The following is a 15,154-nucleotide window of genomic DNA, read 5'->3' on the forward strand; positions in this document are numbered from 1 at the left end:
AAAATATATGGAAAAATAAAGCTCTTTCGTTGACACTCACATGAAAATTTATTTTTTCGTTACAAAAACGTAAAGCCAATTTCGTTCGTTATTTTTAAGAACGAAGGCAAATTTTCATTTTAGAAAAACAGGCTGTTTGTGTATTACAAGGAGCATATTATTTTCAAAAAAAAAAAAAAAAAAAAATAAATAAAAAAAATTCTGAAATGGACATTTTTTGTATAAGCTAAAAATTAAGACAATTTTGACACCTATTTCGATAAAAACGAAAATAATATGCCACTCCAACCCAATAAAAATCATTTTGTGACCAAAAATACTCTACACAAATTTTAAGATTATTTTCCTCGTAGTCAGCAGAAAATTACGGAATTTTTGACACCCATTTTGAAGAAATCGAAGACATTTTATTTTACAAAAATTATACTGATGTAAGGATTTTCAATCGCTGGTAGGGATCTGGGGTAGGGAAAAAATTATTTTTTATTTTTTTCGTGTTCAGTATATTAATGCGCATCGAGGTATTCCAACATGAAATTCTTGAAAAAGCAGTCAGACAACTTGGTTTTTTCCTTCTTCCTAATAAGGAAAATGGACATAATATTTAGGCTTGCTAGACTACTGTTTTCAGCAGTACGCGTACTTCTTTTTAGTAATTGTACTTTTAACTGCATAACCCCTAAAGAAGTACGCAAATGTACTTCTTTTTAGTATTTGTACTTCTTTTTTGAATTTTACCATAATTTTATAGATGTAATCCCTGCCAACAATTTCTATCCAAATTGTAACCATAACGTTACAGCTTAATGTTTAAAACAATCTAATTTGATATAATCTGAGTGAATAAAAAGTGACCCCGTTCGGAAGAAACTGTTCCGCCTGTTTAATACTTACTTGATGTGTCCATTTCGTTTCAATTTCAAGTCACTTTTTTATAACATAAAATTTCGTAAATGTAGTAAATTTCCAGTTTTGCCATATCAATAGAGAAGCTGGAAAGTGTCATGATTTTATACTCTTTTATGTTATAAAAGCGACTTTATAATAATTTTTTTTATTTCTCCTTTATTATACTGTTTTGCACTCACTAATCTCTCACTGATGCTTATTTTATATTAAACTATGTTTTAGATATATTAAATTTTAAATTAACACAATTTATTACAAAATCTAAATTTCACAATATATCACACAACTGATCACAATGAAATAAATATATTTACTGAAATGTGCAAACACTTTTCCTTCTTAATTTTGAGAGCAAGAATGATTCTGCATTAAACTATCTTCTTATTGTATTAAAAAGTGTTAGTTTTTGAAATTTTTATTCTATCTACTTATTATCATTTAATTTTGCTTTTGGTATATTAAAACGCACTAAAATTTAACAAAATTATGATCAAAATTAGAAAGTACTGTATTTTGTTTTTGTAAATTTTTTAACTTAGCACTGAGAAACATAAAATTGAGCCTTTATAGTGACTATTCAGTTCATGTATCCAAAATTAAACTCAAATTTGCTGGCAGGGATCATGACCATTGAAATAATTTGTATGAAAGATAAAACAAATTATTAATAAATTTTCTCCTTTTGAGGATGAGGAACCCTTGGTTTTTTTGGGAGAAAATGAATAATTTTAATCACTCAGAAAGTGATTTTAATTATTGGAGTTAATTATGAGGGAAATAAGAGATATTGTTATTATACAAATATATATACTTATGTTTTAGAGGAGTATGTGTTCCCTTTTTTTTACTTTACCTTGTTGTATGTGTGATTTTGTATTTACCAATTTGAGGAAAAGAGTTTAAAGGTTCTTTTTTTTTTCTAAAAACGTTATAAATGTTTCAATTTTATTGGGTTATTGTGGATGAAATGAACTGAATAGTTCTGTTGCCAAGCAAGAAGTGACAGATTACAAATTCTATTTTTATAATTACACCTAACTTCTTTTCCAAAACCCGAACAGTTGGTTGGAAATCTTTTATCTTCTTAAAAAAAACCGTTAGCAACATTATTTGTTATCTACTTAATTATTAACATCTTTTAGTTAATGATCATTATATTTTATATTAATTATATTAAGGTAGTACTTATTTTCAATTCATTTTATATTAGATACTAACCATTAATTTACTAATATATAAAATTCAAATAGTACTTAATTTTGTATAATTCAATTTTATAATTCAGTTAATACACTTAAACTTAATCTACTAATAATGCTTTAATTCAAATTCAAAATACAATTCATAACTTAATACTAATTGTAATAATAATTCATTGAATAATATATATAAAAAAAACAATTAAATATTGGTTTCAACATGGCGCCGGCCTCGAACCTTGCCTATTTACTCCTTTTTGCTTTGATAGCATAGGACGTTGACTAACGATTTTATAGCTTCAGCCAAGATGTGTTGATCTGGAGCGGGTGTTGTATTTGTAGCAGGAGATGCAACTGGAGCTGGCGGTTGTGGAGTTGGGTGACGTTGTTGAAGTTGATGACGTTGCTGACGATGATGATGATGTTGCTGACGTTGATGATGACGATGTTGATGATGACGATGTTGATGTTGATGTTGGTGATGATGAGGGTGAGGTTGATGTTGTCGGTTTTGACGATGGTGTTGACGATGCTGCTGGTGTTGACGAAGCTGTTGGTGTTGACGATGCTGTTGGTGGGTCTCGGAGTTATCGAGACTGCGTCGACTGCTGCTGGTGGTAGTTCTCGGTCGTGGGCTGACTGTTCTTGTTAGGTGCAACAGGGTATGGTGCAATTGTGCACATTTTAAGCACGCCTCCATTGAGGTACATGACCGGATGCTGTGGCTTTTAGCCAAGCAATTAACACAGTACCCTAGTCGTTCAACTATGTCCCTTCTCTTTTGTGGCGTCATCCTTCTAAATCTTCGACAGAACTTGAGCCCGTGATATCCTGTGCATATCACACAGTAGAACACCTCTAAGTCTCTTGGTACCACGCTTCTCTCTTCATTAGGGCTATGATTTTCATTAGGGACCCGAGTGGCGGTTAGTCGTCGATTGGACCTGATGTGGTGATAGATAAAAGGAAAACATAGTTCAATTAGTATATTATAGGGAAATGGTTGGATTGCAAATTTGAATATGGGTTATCAGTCATCAAACATCCTTGAAATTTGAATAATAAATTTTTATTAGGATATTTTAAATACATCATTTTTAAGCTATGGTAGAAATTAAAGATAAACTAAGATATTTGAGATATAAATTTTAATTTTATTTTGAAAAAGAGGATTGAACTTTAAGGTTTGAGTCTACCTGAGCTTCTTCTTGATTTAGAAAAGGTAGGTAACACAATTTGACGATAGGTCGTTTAATTACCCCATTAGCAGTTCGTATCTCGGCAGTTCGTACATTACCATCTGAACCGGAACAAGTTTTTTCAATTCGGCCAAGATTCCACTCGTGAGGCGGCAGTAGATCGTCCATAATAATGACTAAATCTCCAACCTGCATATTTTGAGATGAGGTTTTCCACTTATACCTTTTATGATGTGATTTTAGATAATCATTTTTCCATCGTTGACAAAATTGATGATGTATAACCTTCAGCTTTTCCCATCTATTTATTACCGACATATTCGAACAATCTTGTTCAGGGAATGCCATCAAAGGGGCACCTCTTAAAAAATGTCCTGGCGTTAGAGCTGTGAGATCTGAAGGGTCTTCTGATACTGCTGATATAGGCCGGGAATTGAGTACTCCTTCTATTCGTGCTAAAATTGTGGCGAATTCCTCAAAGGTGAATTTGTGAGCCCCAGCAATTCGTTTAAAGTGATATTTGAAGCTTTTTACGGCTGCTTCCCAGAGGCCGCCCATATGAGGAGCATGAGGTGGGATGAATTTCCATTCAAACCCATGTGTTATATATTTCTGCGCTACATCTTGGGCACTATTTTTAACAAACGCAGAAAATTCTCGTTCCAGCATTCTACTAGCACCTAAGAAATTTCGTCCATTATCCGTAACTACCCTTTGGGGGAGCCCCCGCCTCCCAATGAATCGAGCGAAGGCAGCTTGGAATGCCGCTGAGGATAATTCTGAACATGGCTCTAAATGGACAGCTTTCGTGCTAAAACATACAAATACACTTACATATCCTTTAGTTATTGGAGATTTTCTTAGAATCGACGTTTTTAACTCAAAAGGTCCAGCAAAATCAATACCTGTTACCTGGAAAGGAAGAGAGAGATTACATCTTTCCGGAGGTAAGGGAGCCATTATCTGAGAGCATGGCTGCTTTTTATATATTAAGCATATTTTACAGTTACGGATTATTTTCTTAATACAAGGTTTTAGTCTGAATATGAGAAATTCAGTTTGTATTATTCGGTACATTTGACCGCATTCAGCATGAAAGAGAAACTCATGCAAATGGTGTAAATATAATTGGCAAAATCGGGAGTTGCCAGGTAAAATTATGGGATAACGTTCGCCATATGGTCGTGATGAATGAGCTAATCTACCATTTACTCTCAAAATTGAATCTTTATCTATGAATGGGTTTAAACTTTTCAGCGTACTTTTGTTTGAAATATCTTTTGATTTACTTACGCATTGATATTCTTCGTTATAAAATGTTTTTTGAGCTAAAACAATTAGTCTTGACTTTACAAATTTCATTTCATTTTGTGTCAATGCAATTTGAGTATTATGTTTTAAATTTTTACGCATTTTCTTATTAGTATTATGGAAAAATCTAAAAATGTAACATATTACCCGTAAAGCTCTGCCATATGATGAAAAATTGTCTAGGATGTCATCCGTTTCAAGCTGAACGTTTAGAGATTGTATTTCTTTATTTTCTGGGTTATTATTTAATATATTTCGTTTAGGCCATTCTGATGATGGTTTTTTTAACCATGATGGTCCATTCCACCAAAGTGAATTATTTACCAAATTTTGTGCTTTACAACCTCGTGTGCCCAAATCAGCTGGATTATCATGTGTTGGAACATGTCGCCATGTGACATTAGTCATTAATTCATGTATTCGTGATGTTCTGTTTGCCACATAAGTTTCCCATGATGAAGGTGGTTTTGATAACCATCCAAGGACTATAGCTGAATCTGTCCACAAATATATTTCGCTTTTACTGAAATTAAGAGAGTTTATTACGTAATTAACTAAATTTGCTAATAACACTGCGCCATTAAGCTCTAAGCGCGGGAGGCAGACAGTTTGTAAAGGGGCAACTTTACTTTTTGCTACTAGTAAATTTGAGAATACATTTTGAGTTTTTGTTTGACACCTAATGTATACAGTGGCACAATAAGCGGATTTCGATGCATCACAGAAACCGTGAATTTGTATTGTATCATTAGGCATAAGTTGAATCCAACGGGGAATTGATATTAGTTCAACTTCAGATAAGTCTTGTACTAAATTGTTCCAATTTTGTAGAGATTCCTCAGAAACTTCTTCATCCCAGTCTTTACCTTCTAACCATAACTGCTGCATACATATTTTTGCTCTGATGACTATAGGGGCTAGCCATCCAGCTGGATCAAACAGTTTTGCGACTGATGACAGAACTTGGCGTTTTGTTATTTTCGTAGATGGACTTAGTGCTGAAAAAGTATATGTAAATGTATCTGATATTGCGTTCCACTTTATGCCTAAAGTTTTTGTGGAGCTAGTTTCATGAAACCGTAAAAAATCGGAATCATATATATCGTCTTTTGGTACATCTTCCAATAACTGTGTATCATTTGCTGTTATTTTCTTGAGTAAAAATCCAGCAGACTTCAGAGTTTTAATTAATTCATTTTGTGCCTCTCGAGTTTCTTCAATTGAAAACCCACCAGTTAATATGTCATCTACATAAGTCTCATACTTTAAAATGGATGATGCTTTGGGAGATTCCGCTTTTGAATCTGACGCTAGTTGATGTAACGTACGAATTGCTAGAAAAGGCGCGCTATTCACTCCAAACGTAACAGTTTTCAATTCATAATCTTTAATAGGGCCATTTTTTTCAGGTTGATATAATATTCTTTGGAATGCTCTATCATTTGGATGAATTAGGATTTGACGATACATTTTCTGTATGTCCCCACTGAACACGTATTTATATCTTCTCCAATTCAGAATTACTGTTATTAAGTCGTTTTGAATTGTAGGACCTGTATACAGAACATCGTTTAGAGAAAAGTTGGATTTTGTTTTCCTAGAGGCATTGAACACAATTCTCACCTTTGTTGTTTTATGGTCAGATCGCACGACCGCATGATGGGGCAAATAATAAGAACTAAATTTACCTTCATAATTAATTTCAGTTGATGTTGTTTCTTCCATGTGGTCTAGAGTTAAATACTCGTCTAAAACAGATTTATATTAAGCTTGCAATTCATTATTTTTTCCTAAAGTTTTTTCCATACTGGCATATTGAGCTAATGCGATAAATCTAGATGATCCTAAATATACTGATTCGTGATACTCTTTTTTAAAAGGTAACCTTACAATATATCGTCCATCTTTGCTTCGAGTAGTTGTTTGAGTGTAAAATTGTTCAACAAAATCATCTTCTTCTGACGTAAGGCGGGTTTTGGGTATTTCTTCTTGCTCCCAAAATTTTCTCAATAGTGTACTGACTTCTGAAGATTCTGATGAAGTAACCGCAGTTGAGAATGATTGAACAGTTTCAGCTCTTATTGGTCCGCTAAGCACCCATCCAAATATAGTTTTATAGGCTGATGTTTGGCCACATATATTTTTCTTTATGCCTTCTAGATTCAGACAATGTTCATAATCATTACCAAGAATAAGATCGATTTGGGAAGATTTATTAAAATTTGGGTCAGCTAAGTCCAATTTCTTAAGTTCTGCAGAATATGGGACTTTAAACGTAACTGCTGGTAGTGTATTAGTAACACTCGACAAGACGATTGCCTTAATTGGAACTCGTAGGTTATATTTCTTTGCATATAAAATAAATTCACACTCTTTTTTTGCGGATTGTTTTTGACCTCCTATTCCACTAATTTCAAAATGAGAATTTCTATAAGGCAACTTTAATTTACTTCTTATTTTTTCTGTAATAAATGTTCTTTGGGTGCCTGGGTCTATCAAAGCTCTTATCGTAAAGATTTCTCCTTGATGCTCTATTTGCATCAAAGCTGTACGCAATAAAATATTTTCGTTGCTAGACGAGCAGTTTGCCTGAACGCGTTGTGAAGTAGTTGCAGGTTCATCTTTGTAAGAATTACTCGTCTGTTCAGCTTGTGTATTTGTATTTTGAATATTATTTTTAGTATGGTTACTATTACCATTGTTTTGAATATTTTCAGAATTTTGTGGTGTAATTGATGGTTTGTGTGCAATATGCAATAATGAATGGTGATCTTTCTTACAGTAAAAACATGTTCTTTTACTTCTACATTTCGTCTTAATATGTGAAGGACTTAAACAATTGTTACATATTTTATTTTTGAAGACAAAATCTATTCTTTGTTGCGTTGAAAACGTTTTGAATTTTGGACAATTCCTTAAATAATGTTCATTATTACAGAGTTTACAATTCGTATATATGTTTTCTTGCGATGTATATGTTTGTATATGAGATTTTTTATTGGAAAGAGTAAAACTGTCTTTTGTTGTTTTAATGCCTGTTAGTCGCTCTACCGCTTCATATCTGTCTACTAAAAATTGTGACATTTGCGACCATTTTGGTAATTCACGAGGAGAAGTTAAATTTTGTTCCCATAATGCTAGAGTACATTCCGGTAATTTTGTTGATACTAAACGAATTAAAATGGGATCCCAACTATTTACTTCTACTCCTAGCGTACTGAGTGTTACTAATGAATCGTTTACTGACGACTGTATTTTTCTTATGGACTCACTATCTTCATTAATTGCGGCTGGTATATCAAACAATATTTTGATTTGGTTATCGACCAAAACTCGTTTGTTTTCGTATCTAGTTTTTAACGCATTCCAAGCTAACTCAAAATTATCATTGGACAATGCATATCGTTTTACTATAGCTCCTGCTTCACCTCTTGTTTTGTTTCTGAGATGATATAATTTGGTTATAGGAGTAAGTTTTGAATGATTAATATAAACTGCAGTGAACATGTCTTTAAACGAGGGCCATTGTTCATAACTACCTTTAAATATTTCTGTGTCGCATGGTGGGAGTTTAATACAGATACTTGAACTATCGTTCATTTGATTTTGATATGGTATTGAAGGTCGAGATGTTGATTGGAACATTGGCATTTGTACTGTATCTAAGCGCATGCTTTTAAGGAACTCAACAACTTGTGATGTGGTTTGGACATATGCTTCTGTACAAGAATCAAATGCATCTCTTGCTTGGTTTTTAAATTCTATATCAATTGTGTCATCTTGAGATAACATTACTTTTTGATAAGAAGTATCTACTTTTGCCCATCTTGCTTCTATCTCTTTTAACCTTGCTTCTAATATAGATTCATTTTGATCTTCTGTTTGGCTCTCATTCACTTTTCCACAATACTGAAGTAAATGTTCACAATCAAATCTAAAATAATCTTTGTATGATGGATTAAATGACCTATCAACTATAGGGGAATCTTCTTCATGCGGCATTTTGTATGATAATTATATTCGATATTTTATTTTATTCAAAGAGTTAAGTCTGTGATTAACAGAACAATAGTTTTTAAGTTAAAGTACTGTATTGTGATACAGATGTTCAATAAACCTTTATATATTTTTGATGTAAATTATGTTGAGAATAATCAAAAAAAGATTTTTCAACTATAGCGTTATTTAATGATAGTACTAGTTCTTGTGGCTAGTACAACTGAAAACAAGAGATAAAAATCCTATATATTTGTTCACTTTGATTGGTAAAAAAATTTCTCTTTGGCACACAAGTAGGAATATCAGTAAATTATAAAGTATATCTTCTATATGTTTTGTGATAGCTTAGCTATGGAATAAATGCACTAGATTGTTGTAATCTAGCAAAACAAAAAATAATAGAATATACACTTTAATCAAGCAATTAATGAGTTTAAATCAATAGAGAAATTGATACTGAAATGGTTTGATCAATTATTATATAGTGTAATGTTTTTACCAACCGAATATCAAAAAAAACTTTTATGTATTATGTGGTATTCTGATTTCTCAATACAATCTTGTGGAATTATTCCAGAAATATCAATTAAGCGGTTAATGTGAACAAATAGGAAATTATTCCGTAATCAATTTATTAAATGAATTTTGTATTAAATTTTAGAATTTTTATTTTTTTCGTGAAATTTGATTTTCATTGAAATTTGATTTTTATTGGAATTTGATTTTCATTGAATTTGATTTTCCTTGTAATTAGATTTTCATTGGAATTTGATTTTCGTAGAAAAATTATTTATTATGGGACAAACAAAAATTTTAAATATATCGAATTATTTCGTTTGCAAATTAAATTTATTTAAGTTTGCAGAGATTAAATCTTTTTTTTCTAAATTTATTTTCGATATTTTGTTTTATAAAAAATTTTAAATTAAATTTTTTTCCGTGTTGAAAATCAATTAGAAGCAAGAATTGAATATGTATTTACTGTTATAAATTGAACTTCAATAAATAAATATTTGAAAATAAAATTTTGATAATTGAAATCGTATTTAAGTTTTTTCTGTGCAAATATTTCCAAAAATTTATTTTAAATTAACAAATTTTCATAATTCTATAATATTCTATTTCGACCTTCTCTCAATTATCTCAATTATTAAATATAGTTTCCTATAAACAGGCTTTTAAGGTCATTGTTCAAATAAAAGATTATTTATCCCATCTTCAATCTATCCGACGTTTCGTTGGTATTTTCCAACTTCTTCAGGGATTTTTGATTTTATTTATGATCTGGCAACATTATAATTATACAAAAGAAAAATAAATATTTGTTTAAATTGTCAGTAACAACAATCTTATAATCTATATAAAGAACAATTTTTACTTACAAATATTCTTTTTTGTCAAAATTACATTATTAAAAATATCACAGTTTTTTGTAAACTTGGACAACACAAACAAAAAACTTATTACTAAATAATGTAAAGATAATAAAATTTAATATCACAGTAAAAGTTCTTATTCGATCACAGTTTGTTATTATACTAGAATAATGTTATGGTGTAATTTGCATTTGTATTATCTTTATCTTCTTTTGTATTTATTGCACTCTTCGAATTTTGTTTGTATCCTCAAGCTTTCCAATGTAAATCTCTTGTTTTCTCTTCTCTCTTTGTCCACAATTCTTACATTGTCAAAATTAGGTTTATGTCTATTTTCAATACAGTGTTGTGCAAGTGCAGTTGATTGTTTACCTTTCTTTATGTCAGCTATGTGTTCATCTATTCTCACGCCTAAATTTCTCTTTGTTGTGCCAATATAAACTTTTCCACACTCTTCATTGTCCCCACCATCACATCTTATTTGGTACACAACATTGTTTTGTTCTCTATTTTCAATTTTTGTTTTTGTTTGTGTGAATAGTTGTTGTATTGTCTTATTCGATTTGTATGCAATAATTATTTGTTTCTCGTTCATTATGTCCCTTATTTGTTTGTTCTCTGTTAATTTTGGTATAAACGGTATGCTGTAATATTTAGTGTTGCCAGATGTATCCTTATCTTGGTTATTACCTGGGGAATTAATTTTGTTCTCAACTTTCCTTATTAATGTGGTGATCAACCCATGTGGGAAGTCATTTTTGCGTAAGATATCTCTTATCCTTATCATATTATTATCCCTGAACTGTCTGTCACTAGTCTTTATGACTTTATCAATTAAGTTCATTGCCGTATTCATCTTCTGTTTCATAGGTTGTGTTGAGTGAAAGTTCATCAGTCGTCCAGAAGCAATTGGTTTCATGTACCAATCTGTTACTATCCTGCAATTTTTCCGGTATAATTTCATATCCAGGTATGGTAATGAGTTCTCATGTTCCCTTTCCAGTGTAAATTTCAATCTGTTATGGTAGGAGTTAAAAGTTTTCAATATGTCATCCTCCTCATTGTATTTTATAATAGCAAATAAATCGTCAACATATTTTGTGATAAGTCGTATATTTATATTCTTGGCTTGTAATTCCTCTATACATTGTTCTAGTAGACAGTCCAGTATAATGTCAGCTATCGTTGGAGATAATGGGTTGCCCATTGGCATGCCATAAGTTTGGTGGTAAAATATTCCATCATGCATTAAATAGTTGTTGTCATTCAAGCAAAATTGTAATATTCTCAAAAATTGCGACCTAGGTATTTTCGTGTGGCTCTGTAATTTATCCCATTTCGACATAATGTTATTTATCGCTAGGTGTATGGGTATGTTCGTGAAAAGTGACACCACATCTAATGATATTAGGATCTCATCTTCGTCCAATGTTAGCGTATCCAATTTACTCTTCAATTCCAAGGCGTTTTTAATGTTATATTCTTCCAATATAATGTTTTTCAGTATGTTCCCAATATATTTCGATAATTCTCCTATTGATGAAGATATTGGTCTCAGTGGAGTGTTTGGTTTATGAATTTTTGGGAGTCCATATAATCTTGGAGCTGTTGCCGCATTGGATGTCAATTTTATCTTATCATATCTATTTATATATTCCCTTTTGTATAGGTTCGTTATGAGAGCGTTGTTAGCTCGTTGTAGTTTTTGTGTCGGATCTGTCGGTATACGTTTATATGTGATTTTATCCTCAAGTAACTTCCCCATTCCATTGTAATACTCTTCTCTGTACATTAAAACTGTTTTATTCCCCTTGTCCGCTTTCGTTATAACAACTTTTTTCTTATATCTTCTCAAGAATTTCCTCGTATCCTCATAAATGTTCAATATATATTTCTCCTTTTCATTGTTCCTCTTAGTTCTCCTATAAGTCATAATTCTATTGGCTATCTTCGATCTGGTAATATCCTTTTCTCTATCGTCCGTAATTGTTTGAACCCATTGCTCTATATCTGCTATTAATCCGATTGTCGAAAAATTATTGTCTATTGGTAGAGCAAATTTTGAGCCAAGAGAGAGTATCCATTGGCTTTCTTCTGGAATATTTAATGATGTTTTGTTGATAAACCAGTCTGGATTAAATTTTATGTTAAATTCCGTAAATTTGTCTCTCTTCAAGTGTTCGATTTTAGATGTAAGTGTCCTTTTATTCATAATTGAGTTCTTTTTATATCTCGCTTTTTGTTTCGTCATGAATTCTCCGTATTCCCTTGCATTCAGTGATCTGTTAATCATTTGTTCGCTTTCTCTCATCTCATCTTTTAGATCACTCAATTTATAGTTTGTCTCCTTAATTTCCAGATTCAGTATCTTCATGTGAAATTTTCGTTCAATTCTATCCAGATCCCTCGATATCCTCGTCGACGTAAACAACTGTCTTGTGATCTTCGTTGTGTTATGTATATGTTTCGGTGTAAGACCCCTTTTTCTTTATAATTTTCTTTATAATTTGGTGTAGGACAATTCATGTACCTATGCTGTATAAATTAACCATATGTTTCTATTTAAGAGCAAAATATTTTATAGTTTTCATTTAAGAGAGGGACAACTTCCAAAAATTTTTTTTATTTGTATAATACTCAAGAGAACGCACTTTGTTTTTACCGGCGAATATTGTAAGTTATTAAAGTTTATGTTTTGTGTGGCTGTAATATGTATTAAATACATATACTTTTTAATTTTGTTCTACTTATTAGGCAGAATAAACACCACAAACGCACGAATGATCATAGGGTTATAAACGTTTAATATTTTACAACAGTATATTAATTTTTATTAACAAAAATGTTTTCTGTATTCTTTTGTTATTTGTGTTTTGAGTGGCTGTAGTATGTATTCTTAGTTAAATTTTGACTTTAACTTTTAAATACATATACTTTTTAATTTTATTCTACTTATTAGGCAGAATAAACACCACAAACGTTATTACACATACACTTTTATTCTTTTAATTATTTTTCAAATTTCGAAGTTTTTATAATTCTGTTTTCTATTTTTGGGAATTTCGTTAATAAATAATCGAGAATAAGAGATATTGTAAACCGGAATTGCGAACCCTAATTGTAAACTGAAACTGCAAACCCTATACTTGTTTACTTTAATTCTCTTTGACAAGACTTGAATATAACAAAGGTACCGTTTTTTATTTTTATTATTTTCTCATTACCCAGCAAACAATTAAAAGAAATATAAATGTATTGGATTTATGTTTATAATCTTTAATGATCGTATGAATGGTTCAAAATAACGATTTTTTATCTTATTTACATTAAATAATTTTTTTTAATATATAAAAATTGCATACAATCACGATAAAATTTTAGCATCACTAAATGTAGTTTTTTTTTTCAATTTAATTGTTTGTTGGGATTATTTAATTTTTTTTCCAAAATGTGTTACAATCAGTTCAACATGTAAGAGAGATATTGAAAGAACTTTTTAGCATCACTAAATGTAGTTTTTTTTTTTTTTTTTTATGAAAATTTTAAAAACTCTTGGTTATATTCAAGTCTTCACTTTTCACTAGCTTTTTTTTCCAAAAACCGTATAAATATTTTAAAGCACATTTATTTTTAACAAAATTTTATTTATTTGTACCACTTTTTCAATTTAGAATAGTTTACAATATATTTTTCTTTATTAACACTTTTTTTCGCAAATTAATTACTCACATTAAATATTCGAGTGTAAAAATAATGTAAAAATTACTCACTTTAGATTTGATGAATTGCTTTCTCTTACTTCGTTTGAGTGTACTTGCTTTTGTTCTTTCTTCCTTCTTGTTGTTGAGATGTTCTCTTACTGATATGCCCTTGATGTGCTCTCTTGATGAATGAGTGATGTTTGCTCTCTTGATGAATGAGTGGGAGAGATACAGAAATTCTCTTATTTCTGTTTTTAAATTGAACTCTTTTTTTCCCGTTTGATTTTATTTGTAATTTTCTTTTTGCTTTATTTTATTTTTTTCTTAATTTTTTCACATTTAATTTTTTCCACATTTAATATGTACGTATATATGTATGCATGTATGTACACTTTATTTACTTGTAATAACACAATTAGGGTATTCATAAAATAATTTTTTCTTTTTAATATTCATGTAAGCTTATTAATTTTCAATATATATATATACTTTTCTTATATATTTTTTTTTTATAGCGGCACTTTTTTTTATGTATTTTAACATTTTTTCCTTTTATATACTTTTATATATAACACTTTAAAAATAGCGGCACTTTTTCCTTAATTTTTTCTATAGCGTGTTGCGTGTAGTAATAGTCTCCATGGTCACTGAGGTGGTTTGTGGCTCACAGATGGAACTGTTGAAACAAAAGGAAAATTAATATTCAAACAACCAATAATCTTAACTTTCATGAGTATGTTAGCTGTGGATGATGTGGTTCCATTTCGCGACCGATCCTGTATGCTCCGGTTGTGTGTTGATGTTGTTGTGTTGTCTTTCCCGTGTTGTTTTGTTCGGTTTTGTTATGTCCTGTATGTTGTGATCTGAGTTTCATGTGGTCCCTTGTTGGTTGGTTCTTGTGCGTTGTGATTGTTTTGTTTGTTTGGTTTATTGTTTGTTTCATGTAATGTTTTATTTTATGTGTATTTCGAGCAGTTTTTGTGTTTTGTTTAATATTGTGATGAGTGGTACATTGCAATGTGTTGATCAGCTGTTGTAGATCATGTGGATTGTATGTGCGTAAAAGTTTTTGTAATAGATTAAAGAAAGAAAACTTATAGGTATTGCCAGATTAAAAAAGTATAATAATGACAGAGATGTATACGTCAGGAAAATTCATTCATAAATTATCGTTATAGTATGATGAACATTCCTGTTTTAGTTTCGAAATGTCAGGAAAATAAGTGTAGCTTTATTGTAGTGTCTGGAAAGGAAAATTTTTTGGAAATGTTATAGGGCATGATAATATGGCGAAACGTTCACAAGCGCCATTACTAGATCAAAGTTACAACACAATAGAAGCACAAATCTGAAAAGGTGTTAAAAATTTAATAAATAAATTTAAAGATTAAATATTGAAATAAATTGATAATAACAACAAGTAAATTGAGGACAAAATTTTACATTGTTATACACAAATA

The 15,154-nt window shown here is 30.6% G+C and overlaps 3 protein-coding genes across 3 annotated transcripts; all 3 read right to left on the reverse strand.

The window, feature by feature from the left end:
- Nucleotides 1-1,068: 1,068 nt before the first annotated feature.
- Nucleotides 1,069-14,736, reverse strand: LOC119605196 (putative cyclin-dependent serine/threonine-protein kinase DDB_G0272797/DDB_G0274007). The gene is made up of 2 exons (XM_037958153.1): nucleotides 13,764-14,736; nucleotides 1,069-5,141 (listed from the first exon to the last, which is right to left on the reverse strand). Exon 2 carries the CDS (start codon nucleotides 2,899-2,901, stop codon nucleotides 2,356-2,358), a length of 546 nt encoding a protein of 181 aa, XP_037814081.1. The 5' UTR covers nucleotides 2,902-5,141; nucleotides 13,764-14,736; the 3' UTR covers nucleotides 1,069-2,355.
- LOC119605195 lies at nucleotides 2,657-6,381 on the reverse strand. Its single transcript, XM_037958152.1, has 2 exons — nucleotides 4,766-6,381; nucleotides 2,657-3,052 (listed from the first exon to the last, which is right to left on the reverse strand). Exons 1-2 carry the CDS (start codon nucleotides 6,341-6,343, stop codon nucleotides 3,017-3,019), a joined length of 1,614 nt encoding a protein of 537 aa, XP_037814080.1. The 5' UTR covers nucleotides 6,344-6,381; the 3' UTR covers nucleotides 2,657-3,016.
- On the reverse strand, nucleotides 6,383-8,620 carry LOC119605200. The gene has a single exon (XM_037958161.1). The coding sequence runs from the start codon at nucleotides 8,618-8,620 to the stop codon at nucleotides 6,383-6,385; it is 2,238 nt and encodes a 745-aa protein (XP_037814089.1).
- Nucleotides 14,737-15,154: the final 418 nt, after the last annotated feature.

Source organism: Lucilia sericata, unplaced genomic scaffold (genome assembly GCF_015586225.1).
Source record: "Lucilia sericata isolate MDLA Ls3-8-SP2 unplaced genomic scaffold, ASM1558622v1 Contig000463F_arrow, whole genome shotgun sequence".
In the NCBI taxonomy this organism is placed as follows: Eukaryota; Metazoa; Arthropoda; class Insecta; order Diptera; family Calliphoridae; genus Lucilia; species Lucilia sericata.